General features: G+C 42.6%; 2 protein-coding genes across 2 annotated transcripts in view; one reads left to right on the plus strand and one right to left on the minus strand.

Moving 5' to 3' along the window:
* The window catches only part of WDR82 (WD repeat domain 82), a 136637-nt gene extending 127297 nt beyond the window's left edge, over window positions 1-9340 (minus strand). The window contains exon 1 of the mRNA XM_086939026.1: window positions 8703-9340. Coding sequence (XP_086795152.1) covers window positions 8703-8863 — 161 coding nt within the window. The 5' untranslated portion in view covers window positions 8864-9340. The remainder of the gene's footprint in view (window positions 1-8702) is intronic.
* Window positions 9341-9526: 186 nt separating this feature from the next.
* The window catches only part of GLYCTK (glycerate kinase), a 115179-nt gene continuing 111954 nt past the window's right edge, over window positions 9527-12751 (plus strand). Inside the window, exon 1 of the mRNA XM_086939025.1 lies at window positions 9527-9646. The gene's annotated coding sequence lies outside the window, so the exon portion shown is untranslated. The remainder of the gene's footprint in view (window positions 9647-12751) is intronic.

Here is a 12751-nt window from a genome sequence, read left to right on the forward strand (position 1 = left end):
TAAAAAAAAAAAGAAGATGTCACATTTATCGGATTACCAAAATTAAAGGGATTTTACCAATAATGTTTTTTTCGAGAATGGGGTGTAGTTAGACAGCTCTGGATGGTTCTCCTCTTTCCTGAGGAAAAGATTTAAACTCCAGTGGAAAACCTCCAGATCCCTCCTACTACACCACATTGGCAGCACTCCCCATGGTTTTGCTTCGGCTATCACAACATGCAACATTCATATGGAGTCACTGGATTAATTCCTAATCATCCAGAGCATTGCTTTCACTATGGAGATGGCACCCACATCTGTCCAAATAATTGCTAAATACTCTAGAAAGTGGATGCGATGGCAAGGCAGACGGCTGGAGTGCATGGATTTGCACAGCAACTAGGAGCCAAACCAATAGAGGCCATGCTTAACATCTACAAGTCCAAATGTTTAGCAATTGTATTATATGGCTCGGCCATTTAGGGCTATAAGCCAATGGAGGGGATTCAAATAGTCGAAAATAAATTTCTTCGTACCCTCTTGTCTGGCCCTCAATCGACTCCTACCTTTGCAATCCATCAAGAATTAGGTGTTGGTTATGTGGCAGACAGGTTGAGGCTGGCCCCGGTGCCCTGTTGGCTTAAAACATGCTCAATCCGCATTTAACACTGAACCATAAGATTATTATGGAATGTGTCACCCTGGACCGAGCTATTAACATTCCTGGTCTCAATTACTCCAAGAACACGTTAACTCAGCTTGAACGTTCAGAGCTATTTGATTTCACTGATAAAATAGGAAGATTATTTGGCGTGGATAAAATGATACTTTTCAAACATGAAGTCGGAAGAGCGGGAGGAGACAGAGTTAACGAAACCGTCAGTTAAAGCCCATTTTCTGTTAAAAACTAACCCTGAGATTGAACCTTACAGGAGGGTTGTTACAAAGCCATTTCCCCGCCTGCTTCGAACCAGATTTCATTTGAATTGATTCACTTTTTTCTGGGCAACTCGCAAGTTTGGAGCAGGGCCAATGACTAAGTTCTGTGACAATTTCTCGACTCGGGACACAATGCATTTTACTATGTTCTGTGACCAATATCATGATACCAGTGAAAAGTTCCCCGTTCCAATACTTAAGGGGAAAGGCTTTACTCAGGTCAAACCTGCGTTACTGTACTTGCAACTGCTTACCAACCCATGTGAGATTTTTAACATTGCTAGCTTCTTCGTCACAGCTGTCAGACTAAGGGAAAAACCGCTCCCTATGCTATCCAATGTGTATTTGTAAAGCTATTTTATTATTAATTTTTAAACACTTGCCTTTTTACACTTATTTATAGTATGACGTCCTGTTTTAACTGTTATTTACAGCTAAGATGTTTAACTTAATGAATTCTGATTTATAGCCTCCAGTACAGTATTTCGGCCATCTGATCCTTGATGATTTGGATATGATATTTTAGTGAGTTTTATGTGACTTATGTATCGTTATGGTTTTTAATACCTGAATAAAGTGGTTTGAAGAGGATACTCTAAATACGACAAAAACTATACACTTTAGCAGAAAAACTTGGATAAAAGATTGGCTTGTATCCATTAAAACCCTAGACATCTTGCCTAAAATTGTTTCTGCTGCCGATCAAGGCTTCAATCTAGATTTATAGCTAATTATGTCACTGCACATATTAAAAAGCATTAGCAAAGCAAACAGGTCTCATCGTGCAATAATTTGCTGGTGCTGCTGCAGGGTTTGCCAATGCTGGATTTTATACTTTACAGATGGTCACTCAATTGGGTCATGTTGTACCATACAATGTGCCACCAACTTGAAAGTCTACAAAACAATATTTTCTACACTTTTACCACAGCTGTTCACTGTTACTGGCTATATCAATATCTGTGCGTTATAAAAGCTTCCGGCCAGCCTAGTGGAGCAGAAGTGTAGCGGGGAAAAGAATGAAGATAATAGAAGGGTGTATCAAGTTTAGGAGGAGTGGGAATAACAAAAGAGTTAAGAGAAGCAACTAAAAGACACCAATAAGCAAATATGTTAGGGAAGCAGGGTTTGGTTTAAAACACTTATTTAAATCTGAGGAGGACAAATGTGGGACAAGGAAGGGAAAGGGGCAGAATACCACAAAACATGGGGGGTAGGTGTCAAGGGGAAAAGCAAGAAATATGTACTCTATTGGAGGGCTAAAAGAAAAAAAAGTTACCTCATAGTAAGCAGTTGTAGGATACTAGTGCGCCAACCAAAGGATAGTAAAGAAGATATGCTTCAAGGGAAGGGCAAACACAAGGAAGGAAAGCCATCAAGTAAAAAGCAATCAAGTGAGAGACAAGAAAGTAAACCAATAATATGCAAAGGTGTGACCCAAAGTTGACTTAAGTACTGGTAATGTTTACAACAGAACAAATAAACAAGGAGGGACTGGGAGCAAAAAAGGTCCAGCACTCGTGGTTTAAAATATACATTGAAAACAAGACGTGTGCTGTTCCTAAAGAAGGGGATATGGTCCTAACTGGGGGGAGTGCCCCTATAAGGAGCAAGGGCCCTCACACACCCCAAGGGATGTCATGCTTCATCATCTGGCAACTCCTCGTTGGGCCGGTGCTGCAATGCTCAAGGGGCTCAGCAGGGGGGCTCTTTGCCAGAGATCTTTAGTCTGATCTTGGCCGATGATGAAGCGGTGTGTGTGGTCTGTGATGTGTATATACAAAGGTGAGTAGAGTGTGGGGAAGATGAGAGTTAAAAATAACAGAGGAACAGCTGAACCAACTTCAATTAGCGGTTCCATGTCATGATTGAAAACCTACAATATTTGCGAGAGAAGGATCTAGTAATCTTATCAAGCATTAAGTAAGGATGTGGGTCAACATGTTTAATGCCCGCTAATGTCTTAAAGTTTGTAGTATTTCTTCAGGATCTAAAACCCCTACTAACTACTCACTGAGGGGCAGTTCATATACATGTGTAGAAATAAGTAACCATACCCTCACCAATTTACACCAAGCGTAAAAATGTCGTTAATGGTAAGGACCGGAAACAGAGGGTAAAACTAAGCCAAACACTCTGGTATGCAGGGGGTGCTCAATGGAGTTGCGCCTAACTCGACCACCGGTTGCTCAAGTAGCGCAACCGATGCAATAATGAAGACTGAAATCCCATGGGGTGTGTGAGGGTCTTTGCTCTTATAGGAGCACACCACTGGTTAGGATCGTACCCCTCTTTCCTCTTTAGGAACAGCACACATCTTGTTTTCACAATGTTTACAATAGGGGGTACAGACAACTAACATTTGTCTGCAGGCAAGGCATAAAAATGTCACATTTGTCTATTGTCAATGTAAACTTCTTCACAAGGGGAAACTGATTTTTATCTAAGATCTTTACAGCAGTAATACAGTCCTCACCACTTCACATACCGATGGCTGCAAATGTATTCTTGCCAGTCTACCAAAATAATCACTTGCTCCAATCAAATCCATTCTCAATTCTGTAGAACACTTTCTTGGCTGCCAGTGCAGAATAAACCATATTTCTCCAACACATATGGGCCTGCACTGGCTGGCCAAGGATGCTATGATTGATCACACCGAAAGCTCAATGGACTCAGATTGAAGCTCCGTGATGATGGCAAACAAAGGCAAAAAAAGTGTGTTCCCATACAGAGGGGATGTGGACTTTAAGGTTTGCATGTAATGTCACTTTTGGAGACAAGGCAGCGAAAGTTTGCCTACGTTTGGCCTACTTCTTGTAGTGACACCGAGCAAACAACAAAACATTGGACTAAAATGTGGCAGTTTTATTAACCCCTTGCATGCTGATGACAGCCCCCATCCGTCATGCACTACGGCGCTCGTGTGCTGATGACGTATGGGGGTCGTTATAAACCCACCCACTCGCGGTTTTGCCGCACAGGCGCAGACTCGCGGCAGCATGCAAGGGGGTTAATAGTGACCTAGACACATGTAAGTATTCCATCCAGCACGTACACACATTGATACCCCATCATTATGGTCTACAGTCTCAACTTCTCTTCAAACTCAAAATTTCAAGAAGGTCTTTGAATAACACGATCTGTATCTGAAGATCAAGTCCCCAACATGAACAGCAAAGCCCTCAATTTCGGGATTTGCCCCAAGACTATGGATCCTCTTTCTAGGAAGCATCGAAAAATGTCCTAAACTACCCTGCTTCCAGAATATCTTAAAATCCACACATTCAAATAAGAAGTTCAATGTGGATCATACCCAATATGGGTCTTCTTGGATAGGATTACCAGTACCCATCTGACCTATCGCTTGATAGTTCTATGTAAAGCGTTCAGCTACCCAAGGTTGAGATCTGCATCAACTACAAATGTGTTTGTGTACTAAACGAACACAGAAGATATATTACATTATTAATGATGCCTAAAGCAATTGCAAGAAAGCAGAAAACAGGTAAAAAATGTTTTAAAAAATCACTGCCATTGCAGAAGTCCTGTTGAGATTCTGGTTTCCTAGAGTAATTTGAGAATTCACTTTTTGACTCATCTTGAAATGCAAAGAATACATCTTTTGTGTGTTATATTCTAACGTTCACGTGGTTCGGCATTACCTAAAAACCATTAAGGTGCAACATTATTAAAATGATCCAAAACAAAGTCATTATAGACTGTAATTGTATAAGACTAGGAAAGGAGTGGTAAGACTATTCTGGTCAACTAGCACAAAATGTTCATTGCTAACATTTTAGTTATATGCCACTTACAGGATTGAAGGAAATACGGTTTACATGGGTTGATCTGACGCACCACTGCCAAACAAGGATTGACAAAGCCAATATTTTTGATTTTAAAGCCCGTTTGCTTTTCCAATGGTTTTTAGCCTTGCTGTAATGCATCCCCAAAGGATTATGAAAAATTACAGCATCAGCACCTATTCAATTAATAAACGACACCAGGTCTAAGTGGATAATCAGCCATTAAATTAGATAATTTACTTAGATGAGACACTGACAGCCACCACGGTAACTAGATCATCGTTTCCCAAGATTTTCTTCTTTAAAGTAACATGTCTGGAATTTAAAATACAATTATAATTTAAAGCTGTATTCATGATCTCAACAGCTGGCTCTGGCACGACAATCCTGTTCAATTAAATATAATGAGAACCTTGACCATCTTACAATGAGAACTCTGGAGGGACCACATGCTACTTTCATGAAAATATGCAAACAAACATGAGGCAACTACTGTTTCCCATTCTATAAATGACAGTATGGTAGTCAGCAAAGCAGTCCGAATGCTGGGTACATAAAACGATCTTGCGCAGAAACACCAGTACCGCCAAAGCCTCGCTATCCTTTATAAACCGTTTGCATTACATCCTTAGCTAGCGCCACCATCACACACACACACATCTGCCTCAAACGAAAACATAATATTCTACAAGGATTTACAAGATCACTGACTTACAATGAGCACCTTCAGGGCATCAAGCGGGTATATACAATTATGGAAATGTCGTCACAGCCTGTTCAAACAGCAACCCCAAAGTGAAAGTTGGTTAAGCAAATGTGCGTTCATCAGATCTAGTTTATCAGCTTTACCAATGATGACACCTGTTTTAGATCTCTTATGTATGTGCCCAAACCACTGTTCCCTGCTGTGGGTATAGGTTGAAGGCAGGTATTCATTTTGCAATATTAGCTGGGAAACCATGCTCATAACCCCATACTATTCGTTTGAAGTGAAAACCAGGTGTATCAGAAGATGCAATTGGGCTGAATACTATTTTTTTTGTCAAGAAGCCAATTCAAATGTGTTATGCTTGAGAGACGTGCCATTATTGCATAGGCGATGGCATGGCAGAATAACATGTACATCTGAAAACTAGAGTGGTTTTCTTTACATCGTTTTGTAACAAAGCAGGTCCTTGCACCAACTTTTAGGAGACCTACTATGTACACCAAAGAATTACCAATATGTAAGTAGGCAGTAAACCGGGTTGCCTCTGGCGCACTATAGAGGATTAAGGGGAAACTGAAAGACAGTGTAATATCAATGGACAGTCACAAGTATCAGCAAGCAACTTTTGACAAAGTGTGAAGTGTTGTCCTGAATACTACTAAGAATATGTGTGGTGTTTTTGGTTGAGCTGAAATTAAACTACATTAATGTGCCAATGCCCCTACATTTTGTGAGGTAAACATACAATGTGATTACTGTTCTTTTCAAAACAATGAAAAAACAAAAATACAACAAAACCTCTTCATGTGTTATAAAACTGAAAAGCGATTACTCCCTAGCAATAACTACACTGAAGATTAAGCACACATTGATGGCCAAGGCAACTACCCTTGTTTGATGAAACATTCATTTGTACCGCACACCAGCATTTATATGGCGCTTCAAATTCCTAACAAAGTAGTGAAGTGATGCTATTTATTCATTTCAGAAAAAAACTGGGAACTTTTCTAGCTTTTTTGCAAGAACTAGGGGGCAAAAAATTACAAACCCGTTGCGACACTTTTACGCCGCTGTTGACACAGCAGCGTCGTAAACATTTACAACACGACGCATCTATGGAGATGCATCTCGTTCTAAAAGCCCGGAGCAATATTATACTTGCATCAGGTATAATGTATCCATAGTGGAGTTGACGCAAGAAAGCCACATAAATGCGACGCAGTGAAATCTTTGTTTCACTAAGTCACTTTTACGACACCAAGTCAAAACCTTATGTCCGATTCAAGGAGGTGTAAGGAGTGATGCAGCATAATAGAAATAGGCTTTCCGAAGCATTGCTGGAGTTGCATTGTGCTTGCGACAAGGCTCCAGCAATGCCTTGCCTCTACACCAATGGATGCGCCACGCATCTGTCAATCCTTGCGCCATTGTAAATGTGGCGCAAGGTTTTTTTTTTTTTACGTGACGCAAATTAAGGGACGCATCTCTGCTAATATGCAGAGATGCGTCAGTTCTTGTGAATCTGCCCCTGGGTTTTTAACAGGTGTAGATAACCACGCATGGTGGTTTGAGAGATGAAAAAAAAACAATGTCATGCACACACATTTCCTGATGGTCTGCTACAATATTGGATTACTGATTATGTGCTTCATTAATGGGCGGAAGCAGGGGGTTAGAACCAGTAATGCTGACCTCAAGTCATCTCCAAGGTGTGAAGCACGTTGGGTGGCATGGCAAAATCATCTCAGTAGGCAACGGGAATTGGTTTAACTCCGGCACAATCTAGAAATACATTATTTGAGAATACCCTATGTTCTATTGCTAGTGTTTTTCAGGGCATTCTTTAACAGTTGTGTTTGCGCCTCTCAAGGGTGTTTCAGACACCGCTTTTTTGAAAGTCCCATTTTAATACAAAGCTGTGCTATAAATCAAAAGTCAAATTATAGATTAAAGCAAGTACTTGGGTGTGAGGTTTGAGGACTAAATGAGCATGGCAGAGAGAGGCTAAGATCTCCGATTTGTATTTTCCTGATGTAATTAAAGATTAACGCGTGGGCGTGATAGAACGTCACCAATTGATACTTTAAAATCGGTATGATTCTCAAGAGTTCGAACTTTATTTGAAATGGAAACACCATTTACAAGAGGAAAGCAAAATGTTTAAAATCCATATCTGAGTTTAAACTGGAGTAATAAAATCGGAAACTAGTATTTTTCTAGGAAATAAAGATAAACGCCACTGGCATCAGTGTGATTAACAAGCAAATACATGAAGCAAAAAATGGTGCACAATAAGCCATTTGACCCTTTTCAAATGTTGTCCCATTCATCAAACAATGAGAAATTAATTGAAACCTCCGTTGAGTACTATTCTTTACAAATATTTCATTAAGGGCAGTGAGCTTGCAGAAAGACTAATATGGTTAAATTCAGCACTACACGCATAGCTATGGAGAAGAAGGCTGGCTGTGGCAATTAGCTCACTGTGTATGAATTTTTAATAGTTAGAGGATCGTTTGACCAGGGTTTTTAGATGGCTGTGTCCATGACTCAAACTGGGATAAGCCTACAGAAAGTCATTTTGACTAGCCAGCAGATGTGGAGGTTGGTCATGGAAACAGGGTGTGGAATACAATGCGACAGAACAGAATAACGAAGATGGTATATTAGAGAGACTATTGTACCGGGGACCTTTTCTCACCGAAAAGCCATGGCTTTATTTATAATAGACCAACATACCTAGGGGCCACTTATGCCCTGGAAAGGTGTATTTTTCTACACTTAACAAGCTTTACAGGTGTCCAAAACTGTGCACAGTAGTTAGGGGGAATTTGTCCATTTGCTGAGAATTTAAGTCCGATGGTTTTCTTGTACACAGGGAACGCTAAAGGGTTTCAACATTTTTGCAACTTGATCCCTCAAACCCTACTAGAAAAGACCTAAACAGTTTTTTGCATCTATATGCGTCTGCATCATCCCACTTACGCGGGTTCGATTAGATGCTGGAATGGCACCATTTAGCTTACTACAACTCTCTTATTATTGCCGAGGTGAAACACCGTGAAGCTACCCAAGGCCGAACACTTTAGTATATCAAATGAAAGGTTGAGTAGATTTTTGAAATGGGGGGGTGGGGTCACCAAGTGTCCGCGAACTATGGCATAAGTCTACCCTCTCGTATAATTAGGGAGAGAGCGGACCACCGGCTGGAGGGAATCTGTTTATGGTGTGACATTTGTTACTTTCTCGCGGATTGCGGTACTCACTTTCCCTCGTGGCAGTCATAGAGCACGATGGAGTCGTCGTCGCTGCTGGATATCACAGTTTCCCCGTTGGGGCTGAAGTCAAAGCAGTTAATTTTGTCGGAATTTTCTCTGAAAACCTTAGCTACGCGAAAGCTGCGCAGCACGTTATCGGTCAACTTCATCTCTGGGAACGCAAAAGTGGTCTCCAAGACCCGGGGGGGTTTCAGCAGTAGAAAGAACCACTAAATGCGGTAGCAGGGGCGGCGCTGCAACCAGAGGGCAGCCGACAGCGGGATTTACTTAGGGACCCGAAGCCGGGCCCCAGCGGAAGGTCGCAAAACGAGAACAAAGGATGTTCGTGAGGTGCAGAGTGAAATGTGAATTCGGGTGGCCCGCCCGTGAGACTGGCGGGAAACTGGCCAATGCAGCTGCGGAGGCCGTGCAGGCCTAGGGGGCAGAGTGCCAAGCCCAGGAGGCGGGCCTGAAAACTCCGGTATCAGAAAAGGGGCGGTGAAGACTACGCCTCGCGTTTTCCGGTGTCAGAAAACCTGCTGCGGACCGGGACTCGCGTCTCTACACAGTTCCCGGTTCACACCGCCTCACTTCGCTCTCATTGTCTCCGCCCTTTTACCGCTAGAGTGGTGCAGGGACGGATCGCGTTGCATTGTGGGTCAGAGGGGCAAGGGCACGTGACCGGGAAAACAAGGTTGCCGACCGCCATTTTATAAGCGAGGAACGGCGAAACTTGTGGAAATTCTGCGATACTAGAAGCGCTTTCCTTTTGATAAAACTTACGCTTTGGCCTCTAATGGGTTATACCTGCATTCTAAATGACGGATTTGGAAGGAATGGCAATTGTAGAGCAATAACTTAGAATTTTCGCCATAAACTGGACCATTGCCAGGAACAAAGATGGCCGCAACTAAAACCAATGCAGTGTGAGAAAGTGAAAAGAGACTAACGAGGTAATTCAGAAAACAGACCACACCGTGCTTATAGAAACCGCATACCGCTTCGTAGTATGTCTAATATGAACGTCGAAAAAGATTCGTGCTAGAGCCCCCGTAGATGTGTAATACAAATTGTTTATTAATAGGTTACCATTTTTACTGCATGCCACAGTACCACAGTAGAGAAAACATAGTGATTCCAGTATATAGAAGTTAGTATATACCCTTGTCTCGTTTGTTTGTTTTTAATCCGTGCATGTGCACTGCATATAAAATGTAGTTGTAAGAAACCTACACAAATTTGAAAAATAGTAATTGTAAATGAATGAGGAAAATATATTCCGATTATTTTTTTCTAGATTTTCTTCTAATCCGTTCTGAAATGTTGGCATATATGGAACAGGGTAGCATAAAGTGAATTTCTGAGTCTTTTTAGGTCTCACCTACCTAAAAGCACAATCAGTCTTGTTGGTAAAGCCTTATGTAGGCGTTCCAAGAGCTTAGTGGGCTTACAGCCTGTCCATTGCTTACAAATGGATGACTTTTACTGTCATTCTTGTTCAGTAGCGGCTGGTGGCATTTGAAGGTGGTGAGGCGTCAAATTATTGCCGTTCCGCACTGCGGCGAGCAAGCATAGCGAGCGAGCCCGAACAACCTACGGGGGCTGGGGGGGGAGGGGAGAAAATGTTGAAAAAAGAGTGGAAAAATTGTGCATTTTCAAGCAAATTTGAGAAATACAATTGAATTATTTATCATTTAAGAAATTGACACTTTTTAATGAGCTATAGAGGACAATCTTTGCGTATGCAGATGTTATCATTTGTCCATATCAACTTTTAAACACACTGATACACTTGCAATGGTTTTAACTATACAATAAATACATTCATTGACTGTGCAGTGATGTACATCAATATGATAAAAAAATAAACAATTTGATGGACAGAATGTAGATCAATGTCTTACATTCACCCCAGTACAAGGATCTGGGCCTAAATCCATCGTTTTTTGCACTCCACACCACCCTGGGTCAGATAATGGCTTTATGCAAATCAGCTCTGACCCTGTGCCCCATGGGAACAGTCCAGTCCGAACTACAACAGCCATATCTTTCCCAGACCGGAATCAAGCATCCGAGGACCGAACCGGTTTCGAGGTAACACCTCTCATCAGCCCGGCTAGCTTGACTCCAGTGGTGTGGAGGCTCCGGGACCCACGTCTGAGCTACCCCAGTACACTCAGGGAGAAAATTACAAAAAACAATTTGATGGACAGAATGTAGATCAATGTTTTACATTCACCCCAGTACAAGGATCTGGGCCTAAATCCATCGTTTTTTGCACTCCACACCACCCTGGGTCAGATAATGGCTTTATGCAAATCAGCTCTGACTCTGTGCCCCATGGGAACAGTCCAGTCCGAACTACAACAGCCATATCTTTCCCAGACCGGAATCAAGCATCCGAGGACCGGACCGGTTTCGAGGTAACACCTCTCATCAGCCCGGCTAGCTTGACTCCAGTGGTGTGGAGGCTCTGGGACCCACGTCTGAGCTACCCCAGTACACTCAGGGAGAAAATTACTAACTCAGGGTGGTGTGGAGTGCAAAAAAACGATGGATTTAGGCCCAGATCCTTGTACTGGGGTGAATGTATGACATTGTTCTACATTCTGTCCATCAACTGTGTTTTTTGCAATTTTCACCCCGAGTGTGCTGGGTATACTCAGACGTGAGTCCCAGGCTCTTCACACCACTAAAGTCAAGCTATCCAGGCTGAATGAAGGCTGATAGCCAGAAACTGGTCCTTGGATGCTTGATTCCGGTCTGGGAAAGACATGGCTTGGTAGTTCGGACTGGACTGTTCCCATGGGGCACAGGGTCAGAGCTGATTTGCATATAGCCAGTGTCTAACTCAGGGTGGTGTGGAGTGCAAAAAAACGATGGATTTAGGCCCAGATCCTTGTACTGGGGTGAATGTATGACATTGTTCTACATTTTGTCCATCAACTGTGTTTTTTGCAATTTTCACCCCAAGTGTGCTGGGTATACTCAGACGTGAGTCCCAGGCTCTCCACACCACTAGAGTCAAGCTATCCAGGCTGAATGAAGGCTGATAGCCAGAAACCGGTCCTTGGATGCTTGATTCCGGTCTGGGAAAGACATGGCTTGGTAGTTCGGACTGGACTGTTCCCATGGGGCACAGGGTCAGAGCTGATTTGCATATAGCCAGTGTCTAACTCAGGGTGGTGTGGAGTGCAAAAAAACGATGGATTTAGGCCCAGATCCTTGTACTGGGGTGAATGTATGACATTGTTCTACATTCTGTTCATCAACTGTGTTTTTTGCAATTTTCACCCCGAGTGTGCTGGGTATACTCAGACGTGAGTCCCAGGCTCTCCACACCACTAGAGTCAAGCTATCCAGGCTGAATGAAGGCTGATAGCCAGAAACCGGTCCTTGGATGCTTGATTCCGGTCTGGGAAAGACATGGCTTGGTAGTTCGGACTGGACTGTTCCCATGGGGCACAGGGTCAGAGCTGATTTGCATATAGCCAGTGTCTAACTCAGGGTGGTGTGGAGTGCAAAAAAACGATGGATTTAGGCCCAGATCCTTGTACTGGGGTGAATGTATGACATTGTTCTACATTCTGTCCATCAACTGTGTTTTTTGCAATTTTCACCCCGAGTGTGCTGGGTATACTCAGACGTGAGTCCCAGGCTCTCCACACCACTAGAGTCAAGCTATCCAGGCTGAATGAAGGCTGATAGCCAGAAACCGCTCCTTGGATGCTTGATTCCGGTCTGGGAAAGACATGGCTTGGTAGTTCGGACTGGACTGTTCCCATGGGGCACAGGGTCAGAGCTGATTTGCATATAGCCAGTGTCTAACTCAGGGTGGTGTGGAGTGCAAAAAAACGATGGATTTAGGCCCAGATCCTTGTACTGGGGTGAATGTATGACATTGTTCTACATTCTGTCCATCAACTGTGTTTTTTGCAACGTACATCAATATGATGACACTATTTCCTTAAATTAATTTTCTGTTTCCATGCAAGAAACACCATTTAAAACAAGCATTGGCATAGCAAGTAGGTCTCGACTTTGGGACCTTGTAAGTA

Source organism: Lissotriton vulgaris, chromosome 9 (genome assembly GCF_964263255.1).
Source record: "Lissotriton vulgaris chromosome 9, aLisVul1.2, whole genome shotgun sequence".
In the NCBI taxonomy this organism is placed as follows: Eukaryota; Metazoa; Chordata; class Amphibia; order Caudata; family Salamandridae; genus Lissotriton; species Lissotriton vulgaris.